The sequence below is a fragment of the Pygoscelis adeliae genome, unplaced genomic scaffold (assembly GCF_000699105.1).
Source record: "Pygoscelis adeliae isolate BGI_AS28 unplaced genomic scaffold, ASM69910v1 Scaffold213, whole genome shotgun sequence".
NCBI lineage: Eukaryota > Metazoa > Chordata > Aves > Sphenisciformes > Spheniscidae > Pygoscelis > Pygoscelis adeliae.
The window spans coordinates 876,052-886,675 of NW_008824410.1; the positions used below are offsets into that span (position 1 = coordinate 876,052).

Here is a 10,624-nt window from a genome sequence, read left to right on the forward strand (position 1 = left end):
CATGAAGAAGAGCAATGCTGCAGCTCCTGGCTGCCTTTCCCGTCTCCCGAGGTGGGCAGGTGGATGTGCCCAGGCAGAAGGTGGGGGGTTCAGTCCCCCTGGAGAGGGACGTAGTCATGGAGGTTCAAACCCCATCCTTCCCGAGGCAGAGCGGTCCCCTCTCCTCCCCTTCTCCCCCAGAATTAGCACCAACAAGTGATTAATGACGAGGGCCGAGGCAGGGTAGTTCTTTTGTCATAGCTGAGCAGTTGCCATCTGGGTTTTTCATGAGTCGAATGTTTAATGCCGTAGGGCCTCTGGGGCGGTGGCAGGAGACGGGGCCGGGCGCCTCTGCCGGCTGGTCTGCGATTCCCAGCCGGTCGCACCTCGTGGAGGGGAAACAGCAGCGATGATTTTGGGGTGAGGCAGCTCCGCACACCATCTGGGTTTGGATTCACAGGGGCGGCATTGTTGTAATGTGCCTGTTTTGATTAAACTGCTAAAGGATTAATTGGATTAACAATAAATTCATGGATCCCAATGAAACGGGTGTTCTCCTTGCCCAAAATGGAACTGCATGCAATGTCAGCAGCACTGGTCGGTCCCTGTGTTTAAGCTGTTAGTAGTGACGGGTGTCCCTGAGCATCAAGCTCTGTGTCAGATTGACGCCAAGGAGCCAGGTTTCCCCATTACAGGCTCTAAAGAGAAAGCTTCTTACTGACGGCAGCATCTTTCTGGCCTCTGCTTGTTCTCAGCATATGCGCATCTCAGGAACGATCCTTCAGAATAGCTGACTGAAAATCTGCTGTCAGTTGCAGCACATTTCAAGTGTAATTGACTGAGAGAGACCAGAACAATAGAAATTCAGTGAGGCTTTCTGTTTATTTCTCTTAACTGTGGAAGAGTTAGAATTTTTCATCAGTGCTAAATTAGAGATGGGATCCAAAAAGAGAGACACTAGCTGCATGAAAACAGGAAGCAAACAAACTGTATTAAGAAATATGAACAGGAAAAAAAATCATGATATTAAAAAAAAAAAATAGGTGCAGAGTTGCTGCGGTCCCATGCTCAGGTGTACGGTTTACTCCAAGCAGCTGCCAGGAGCCACGGAGCTGCAGCTCAGGCTTTCGTGCCGTAACGGGACAGGACCGATCTATCCCGATGCTTAAGGCTGGGCTAGGGTTTCTGTGCTCTCCTGGAGCAGGGCCATCGGGGCCGAGGGCTTCTCTGCACCTCAGTCCCGGCGGGCGGCAGGGGCTGCCGGTGGGACACGCGGCACGGTGGCATCGCTTGCCGGCACCCCCAGCTGCACCCGACGGCTCCCGGGTCCTTAGCCGGCGCTTTGCTCGCCCTGCGGAGCCTGGCTCGCCGCGCTCGGTGGAAGGGCACGTGGGGAGGGCTGCCCGCTTTCTGGTGGAGGCTGCGTTGGCTTTCCAACCGGCCAAGGAAATAAATAGGAACCTTGGTCTAATGCAACGGTCACTTAAAGGCAAATGTAACAAAACAGATGATTGTCTGGAGAATCGGCAGCAAGACTAGCAGGGTTGATCAGGGTCATTTGGCACATGGACAAAATCTTCCTACTCCCTGGTTATCAATCATACAACATACAACCTTAATTACACAATTTTGGTCCTTCACTACATACTTATATTAACATTATTTCTTCACAATAATGATATCTAATGCAAAAAATACTGTTAAGGAAGAAATGAAATAAGAAAAGAATTAGCAAAAAATTACAAGTTATATACAGATTAAAATAAATTCCATCAGGAAAAGAAACAATTCTTTTATTATTTTCAGTTGGCCCCTGTGGGAATAATTTAAAGGCCAAGCGCCTGGGCAGGGCTGTACTGCAGCAGCAGCAGAGGCAGATGTGCTGGGAGGGGAACGTCCCATCTCCTTCGTAGAGACTGGTTTCTTTTGACATTGTCAGCTCTCGGGCTCCATTTACCCAAGAGCTTTGTGCAAATAGACGAAGGGGCCTGGCTCAGGAGGGCTGTTGGTCCAGGAGCCCTGGGCCCTTGCTGGGGCGATGGTGTTCCCCGTTGCTGCAGGTGGCAGCTGTGGCTTTGCCGTGACTCCGCACTCGCTGCCGAGCCAGGAACCGACTGCAGCTGTGCAGCGTCCTGGCTGTTCCTCCTGCCTCCATCCCCTTCCCGGCTCCTGGGTTCAACTGGGATGGAAAAATAATGCAGGGTCCAGGGCTGGGGCGAGAACACTTAAATAGGGATTTGCATTTACCGGACCATGCAAGAGCTTTGTGTCTATCCACGCATTATCTCTGATTATTACACCTAACTTAGGCTTGCTTTTTGGTGGAGCAAACATGGGCAGCTCAAGTGGGCTGACATACTCCTGGTATGAAAAACCAGCTCCTGACCCCCTGCAAAGCTTGTTGAGAGCAGACTGCGCTGTCAGCAAGGAAGGCATTGCGTGTCGCTGGAAATATAAACCGTGGGCGCTTGACTCGTGCTGACAGAGAGGGTTGGGCTGTGGGCACCGGCTCTGCAGAGGCAGTGTGGTAAGCACTACGGCTCAGTGTCTTGCCCCCGTGGCAAATGATAATTTACAGCAAAAGACCATTGCAAATTCAAATTGGAAAAAAAAAAAAAAATTCAAGTTAGGTGGTACTTCTACAGGAGGCGTGATCTCAGGAGAGCTGGGCACGTTCAGCCATCAGTTCTGACAACGCTGGTGTACAGCTTCCCATAAATATTGTTGCATAAACACCTATTTTTGGACCATAATTTCAGCCCCCTCCCCAAGCCCAGCACCCGAAAGATGAAGGCCAGCAATTTGCCATGAGCTACCAAAGTCCGCTGTCTGCTGACCAGAATCGATTGCTTCTGAACTGTTCCTTCTGATGTCTGGCCGAGGGCATGCGCCGGTGTCGGCGTGCATGCTCTCGCGGCGTGCCCGCAGGCCAGCCCATGCCGCTGTCGTGAACTAGTTAGGCTCGGCGCTTCAGCGTCGCTCAGACAACTCCAAAAGCAGCAGCGCAGTCTGTCAGGCAATGATAACCGCTCACGTGGCTTGTAAACAAGTTTGTTAAATAGGTCGTTGGCTTCTTCAGGTGGCTGCTTGGTCACACCGAGGGAGCGCTCCCGGCAGCTGCAGGACCTAGTGGTTGACCGGCCGGAGCCCCCCCTGGGGCGGAGGTGACCCGGTGGCTGCCGGGGGCCGCACAGCTGGAAGGCAAGCCAGGACAGGTCAGTCCTCACCGTGTGTGCCGTGTCGGCTGTGGGCAGCCCGCGGCTCAGGAGGGGAGATGCTACAGGGCTGACCCACCCGCGCAGCCGCTCTGCCTGGGGGGCAGCGGCCTCCGCCCTGCTCCCGGCCAGGGGAAGGCAGGAGCCGGGAGCGCTGTCCCCACCCTGTTCTGCACCCGCAGCCTGGCTCTGTGGCTGCACATTGGAGCAGCATTTTTAGGTTGCTGCCTGCAGCCGTGGTGCGCAATCGGCCACTTGTCGGGGTCTGTTACTGACCTGGGACCAAGGGAGGGTGCTCGGCCAACCCGTTCAGACGAGGCGTACCACCTGCAAAGCAAGTCAGATCGTCCTGCCACCCATCCCCGCAGCACCCCTGCACAGCACCCATGGAGGAGTCGCTCTGAGCCAACAGGTTCAATCACGGTTTGGGCAAGGTGTGTGTTTTTTCCACCGTGGTCAGTGCACGGATCATTTTGTTCCAGCATGCCCAGAAAAGAGTGGGCTTTGTGTCCTGGCTTTACCACGGGCACATTTGGGGTTAGACTGCTGAACAGCTTTATTTTCACAGCACTGTCGGCATGCAGCCTGCGTTTTCATAAAACCTCCCTCATGGCTGGGGTGACAGTGGAGGGCCATGGGAAGAGGCAGGTGCTACACTATGTTACTGGTTTTAGTTGAGAGTACCACTACCAAAACCAACCCACCAGGGCATGAGCCACGACCCAGGCACAGGTACCACACCATCGCCCCGCAGCAGTTGCTTTTGCATTAGGCTTCCGCCACCGTGCGCATCCAGTGGTACTGCGGCGCTGCGCCCATACGTTACCTTCCCGACACGTCGGTCCCATGTACCCGTTCAGACAGAGGCACTGGCCGTTCTGAGCATTACAGTAGGAGTTGCTGGGGGCACACTGGCAGGCCAGGCTGCAGTCCGGGCCGTACTTGGTCGGCCGACAGTCTGGTGAGGGGGCAGAGAGGCACTTTGCTGCAGGTCAGCCTGCTTCTGCAGCTGAGCAGAAACGCTCAGACATTTCCCGCTGTGCCGCAGGCAGAGCCTGCAGTGGAGGCTGAGTGCAAGGTAAGGCAGAGAGCTTCTTGCCTTCCCCCTCCCCCAACAGCCTGCTCTTGAGCTCTGGTGATACAGGACATCAGAGCATCCCAAGGCCGACAAGGTGTTCCTTCTGCATTTGATCTTCAGCCTTTTGACTCTGGTGATCTAAATACAAGGGCACTGGAGGCTGAGGGAGCATTTGCATTCAGATCTGACTACAAATAGAGGCTGGAGAGGTGATTACCACTGTTTAGATGCCCTCTTACTCTTTGAGGGGACACACACGAAAAAGAAAGCCCCCTTCCATGAGAATTCAGCTCCAACAAGAGGGGGTTTGCATCTGTTTTAGGACTGGGCTTCTAGCCTACTGTCAATGCCCCTCTTGCACGGTTCCCTTTCTCACCTTCTCTAGCTGTAGCTCAACTCACCTGAACCGCACTTGGGGCCGGTTTTCCCCGGGGGACACAGGCAGCGCCCCGTGGCTGGGTCGCAGGGTGCATTGCCGACGCAGTTGCAGAGCTGCTGGCATCCCTCGCCATACGTTCCTTCCTTGCAGCCTGTTTTGAGAGGTGTGATGCAGCACACACGCTACTAGACTGCACCTTGGGATCCCGCCTGTTTCTAGGGAAGCGGGAGGACGGGGTACCTGTCTGACAGCGCTCGCCGCGGAGCCCAGCAGGGCACTGGCAGCCAGGCTGGGTCACAGCCTGCTCCGTCCTCACAGTCGCAGCGCTCCCGGCAGCCAGCTCCATGGAAGCCCGGGGGACAACCTGGGATGGAGCCGGGTGAAGAGCTCATTAAAGCACGGGTGGGTTGAACTCAGGCTCAGCCTCTGCAGCAAAGCCTCCATCAGCCCACCAGAGAGAAGCAGCGAGCCTTTCTCTCTGAGAAGTGCCCAAATACATGCAGTTGTTCTCAGTGGCCCAGGGCAGGGCTACGAGCTTCCTGCAGCGAGTCTTGGTTGCAGAGCACAGCGTTTCAGCTCCGAAGCGTTTGCTCGGCTACCCAACACTAAGCTGCACAGCGGTGCCGTGCATGCCGCCTTGGAACGGCACCTCTCTATCCAGTGGTCTCATGCAGAGAATAGAAATTACCTTCTCTGCGACTACTTCGGCTACCTGGGAAGGCTTCGCTGTGAACGTCAGTAAGAAAGGAAGAGCCCATCGGTGCCCACAGCCATGTGTGCGACTGCAGTGGGTCACACCTTTGTCCTGTGGTCCTGCTCTCTGGATGAGCTTTAGAAAACAACCGCCCCTCACAAAGCTGAAGGTGTTTCCGCTGCTGCAACTCACTGTGTTCGCACAGGGGCCCATAGTGGCCCGCAGAGCAGTGGCAGGGTTCCGTCCCCGGGTCACAGGTGGCGTTGTGCAGGCAGGCGCAGCGGAGCTGGCAGTTGGCACCGTACCTTCCCGGCGGGCATTCTGCAGGGAAGATGCAGCGGCAGAGCTGCTCAGCGGCCAGAGAGCCGGCCCCGTTCCCGCACTTCAGAGGGCCGTGACATGATAAGGCGGAACAGGTACAGGTGGGGATAACAGAAACTGGACCCAGTATGAAACAAACTGAGCGAGCTCCACAGTTACTGGGCCAGTGCAGGACAATGCATCCAAGTCAGGTTTACCTAATTCGCAGGATTTCCCTGTCCATCCGAGCGCACATGAACAGGAGCCGTCAGCTGCATCACACAGCCCCCCATTGCGGCAGGAGCAGGTCTGCTGGCAGCCCACCCCGTACCGGTGCTTCTCACAGCCTGCGGGACAAGAGGAGGTGGCAGTGGGCACGCGGACCACGGTGCAGGAGTGCCCAAGCACAGGCAGAGGTCTTAGGGCAAGGAAATCGGTTCCCGCTCAGGACCTTTTCCAATCCACTGCCTGAAATAACTGCTTGTCCTGATGCACGACCCTGCAGCTAATATTTACCTTGCTCACAGGTGGGACCAGCTCGTCCTGGTGGGCAAACGCAGTCTCCGGTGACGGGGTGACAGGGAGCGCCATCCCCGCAGGAGCACACCCGTGCACAGTCTGTGCCGTAGCGACCAGCAGGACATCCTGGCAGGAGGGAGACCTTGAGCTGCCTTGGTCACGCCAAAGCACAGCTGGCTACATTTGAGGCTAGAAAGGAAGGACTTTGCAATGGCATGTGAGCAAAGCCATGGGGCACAAGGGGAGGCAGGAGGAGTTTGCAGCCCTGTCGCTAGCGCACAGTGTGACTGGCAGACCAGGAAAAGAGCTTTTAAGTTTCCATCTGCTGGGGGAGCGAAGCATTTTTAGCAGAGAGAGAGCAATGCAGTGATGGCATCATGCAAAGGCTGATGTGTCAGGCCTTTCCTAGTGGAGAAATCATTTTGCCATAAAACAAATGGAGCAAGAAAATTTTTCCGTGGTTAAGACAGACAGAAAACGAGATCAGCTGCAACTGCATTCCCTCAGCAAGGCTGGCACTACGCACACTAGCCTCCATACTGAAGAGGGGAGGGCATGGCTGACAGCACAGGTTGTAAAGGGAGACAAGGAGCTCTTTTTCTGCTGATGGGCCAATGCAGGAGTCAGTCACTGTAACTCTTCCCATCTCCTCAGGGTCAGCAACCCGTCTGTGTGCAGGATTTGCACCTACCACCATTCACCTCCTGCTGAGGAAACTCCTGCAAGCTCCCATGTCCCCCCCAGCTGATCCGGCACTCACCGATACTGCAGTCAGCACCGATGTAGCCAGCTGGGCAGTGGCACATCCCTGTGGTAGTGTCACACAGGCCCCCATTCTTGCACTGGCATGGCCTTTCGCAGTTACGGCCGTACCACCCAGGGGAGCACTCTGTGGAAAAAAAAAGAAACAATGGCCTCAGTGCCTAAAAAGACGAGAACAAGGTCCAAACACCTTCGAAAAATCCACCACGTGGATTCATACAGCCATTTCAGCAGAGAGGAAGCAGACAGCTCTGCTGGCAGCAGGTTTGTGCCAGGCTGGCACAGACGATGGGTTTCTGATCCGCTTTGTAGCACAGAGCTGCTCCAAAGCACCTACGACGCCAAGGGCGTGCAAAGTCACATACACGCATCCTTTGGCATGAGCTGATCGTGTCAGATGTGACCCATACATCACAGCCAACACAAGCTCCTGCAAGCCATGCTCAGGTGCCTCCGCCCTCCCGGTGGCACACGCTAAAGCGCAGGAACACGACAGCTGCTCACGGGCTGTGCAGCAGGAGCCAAAGAAAACCTCAGAAAACACTTTTAAGTAATCTCATGGCAAACAAGCAAAAACGCCAAGGAGATTCGGACTGTTTGGAACCTCTCTGCTGAAGATATAGCTGGTAAATATCCCACAATTCAAAAGAAAAATGGCAAAAAAATGGCCCGAGCGCAGATGAGAATGATGTTTTGTTTACATGAACTCCTACTTGCAAATTAGTCATTGAGAGACACCGCAGAGGTCAGAGCCTCTCTATGTACAGGGCCAGGCTTGGACAAGGGAGCCAGAAAACACTTGCCTGGACAGACTCAGTTCCTGAGCTGTAAGAGCTGGGCAACGGTTAAGAACAGAATGAAAAAAGACCTTGGCCAAACCAATGAGGACAAAGCCGACCACGGCAAGAAACCAGGAAAGACAACCTGTCAAAACGTGTGCTTTGAAGCCACTCCAGCGAGCTAGCTGCTCCCTGAGCTGAGGCTTCTCCGGTGGTCAGCCCAGCGCCGTCCCCCATGCCAGGGGGTAATGGCTTTGAACCGACACCGCCGGTGCTCCCAGCACTGTGTGTTCAGGACGAAGCGCAGCCTTGGGCAACAACCTGCAAAGGTCCGTGAAGCAGAAGAGGAATGGAGCGTGGACTCACCCAGCTGGCAGGTGGGACCGTGGAAGCCGGGGGCGCAGATGCACGCCCCGGTGACCGGGTGGCACTCCTGGGTGGCTCCGGCACACTGGCAGATCTGACCGCAGCCCTCACCGAAGGTCCCTGGCAGGCAGGCTGTCAGGAGAGAAGGCACCAAGGCGACTCAGATTTGCTTAGCGGGAGCTATCCCAGCCCTCTGTGCAAGATGTTTTTTTCCTTTTTATTTTAAACCGGGATTTAGGAAGCCTTTTATGACAGTGCAAGTTCTCTGCCACCCAAAAAGGAAAGGGAGCCGCACGCAAATGGTTCCTTCACTCCAGGAAAGACTCAGATTGAAAAGAAAACTGGGTACTTAAAGGCATTAGATGACTTTTGCAATGCTAGACCTACCTAGCCTCATATTCTCGCAAGCTTCCATCCTCACACAGACAGACATCGCAAATACACCCCTGTCCCCTGGGTAAGGAATGTGCTCACATGCCTCTGTCTCTTCCAGACTTGCTCATACCCACAGGAGCTCATTTTAATACTGATTTATTGCTAATCCTCTGGATAAATACATAGCTCTGATTTCCCACTTGGCTCCCTGTGCTTTGCTAACATTCTGCGGGCATGCACCCAGCTGCCAAAATGTGAGTTGCTCCTTGGCGCAGCTCGCTGTTGGGGTGTGGTTTTTTTCTTGTTTTTCTTTTTTTTTCCTCGCTATTTTGTGTAGCAATTGCTTGACCCATCATGTTCCCAGAGCCTGTCAGCAGAACTGCGAGAGGATCACTCCCTTCTTCGTACATTTTTCACATCCAGCGCCTGTAAAGCCCGGCAGGCAGCCGCACCGGCCGGTGATGTGATCGCAAGGCACTCCCAGGGGACAGGCGCAGCGGCTGGCACAGTTCTTCCCAAACGAACCCGGCAGGCAGGCTGTGGGAAAACAAGCAAGGAGACGTAAGTCTCCTGACTGGATTTCAAGTTATTGTTAATGCCTGAAAGGCATTAGAGACCAAGGGCCAGGTCCTGCCCTCAGCGCCCAGCTGCTGCATGCGGTGCTGAGCCAGGGCCCTGCTGTAGCACCCAGCTGGACAGCGTTTTTTGCAGCAACCCAAGTGCCTCTTTCAGGGCAGGCTGTCAGCTCCTCAAAATGTTTTGCCACAATTTGTAACTCTTACTAAAAACAAGGTTTCTCTCCTTCCCAGACTTTGGAAAGAGCCTCGGTTTCCCCTGAGCCAGGGATGTACCCAGCTGTGTCTGGATGCTGTGCCACCGAAGGGATGCTGTCTCACCTTTCTCACAGCGCCGGCCCCTCCAGCCGCGGGGGCAATTGCAAGCGCCAGTAACATGATGGCACGACACGTTGTCCCCACAGTCGCAGTGCTCTTCACAGCGTGCCCCGAACAGCCCCTCTGGACAAGCTTCAGCGGCGCAAACACAGGAGAGATGACACATTACACAAAAAAGGTGATGGGGGTCTTTTTTCACTGCAGTTTCTGTAGGCACTCACTTCACTTTGTTTAAATCCCTTTCACTCCTGCCAAGCCAGAGCGGTGCTGTGACAAGACCGGTAACATCTGCCAGCCTGCAAAGGTATTATCGCTCTGGCAAGCAGTGCGGCTGGAGCCCCTCTTGCCTTTGGTGCGGTGGTGGTGGGCAGCACCAGCCTGGCAGCGCAAGGACTGCAGTCCCTCTCACCCCACAGCACGTATGGTGTGGGGAATCGCTGCATGGCCTAGACCTGGACGCATGCCCGCTGCAAGGAGCATGAATGTCTCAGCAGCATCACCGGTCAAATCTGCTCAGGTTACACGAACATGAAGTGTACTGTTGGCGGTCACCTAATTCAGCGTGAAAGTCTCTCTTTAACTGCGCCACATGTTTTTGGAAGTGTTATTCCTGGCACTGTTTAATGACAGTTGGGTGTCAGCACAGTATATTTTAATCACAGCAGCAATTGTTTAGTTTTGCTGCTTCCTCTGTTGCCATAGAAGCACCTGGTTTCTAAAGCAGCTGCAAAGCAAAATGTGTGCAGTACCAGAATTATGCAGAAGTTAGCACTGCAGGCGCAAAATCTATGAACGCAATTTTCACTTCTGCCTCATGAATGAATGCAAAAAAATCAGTAAGTCCTTGTACAACTGTCCAAACAGGTTGCTTGTCCATGCAAGGCCAAGTTTGTACACACAGCTGTGGCGAGAGTGTGGCTGCACTGTGCACAGCTGGGCAGTTTGAAATACAGCTCTGTGGGAAGCCAAGGAGAGGATTCTAGCTTTTTTTTAAAAAAAAATCATATAATTTCTGCATTTGTGGATGGGTTTTTTTAATTAATTTATATTGAAAGAAATTATAAAAGTGAACCTGTGGGTGAGCTCAGTGCAAGCAACCATGGGCAGGGTGAGGCAGGAAAAGTCCCTGGGGTATGATGGCCAGAATCGCAGGGGCACCTGGAGGCCAAAATCTCCAAACAGCCGTCCTTTGTAATCTCCACCCCTGCAGTTTAACGCTGCCTCGTGACGGGGCACCTTGCTGCTGGGGGTTCTAGGTGCAGGGTTTTGGAAGGATGTGACACGA

The 10,624-nt window shown here is 54.2% G+C and overlaps 1 protein-coding gene across 1 annotated transcript in view; it reads right to left on the reverse strand.

The window, feature by feature from the left end:
• Positions 1-3,019: 3,019 nt before the first annotated feature.
• Positions 3,020-10,624, reverse strand: part of MEGF6 (multiple EGF-like-domains 6) — a 107,412-nt gene continuing 99,807 nt past the window's right edge. Inside the window, 13 exon segments of the mRNA XM_009320562.1 lie at positions 3,020-3,173; positions 3,471-3,521; positions 4,021-4,152; positions 4,674-4,802; positions 4,892-4,938; positions 4,940-5,015; positions 5,538-5,666; positions 5,864-5,992; positions 6,162-6,290; positions 6,925-7,053; positions 8,072-8,203; positions 8,855-8,983; positions 9,343-9,471. Coding sequence (XP_009318837.1) covers positions 3,106-3,173; positions 3,471-3,521; positions 4,021-4,152; positions 4,674-4,802; positions 4,892-4,938; positions 4,940-5,015; positions 5,538-5,666; positions 5,864-5,992; positions 6,162-6,290; positions 6,925-7,053; positions 8,072-8,203; positions 8,855-8,983; positions 9,343-9,471 — 1,409 coding nt within the window. The 3' untranslated portion in view covers positions 3,020-3,105.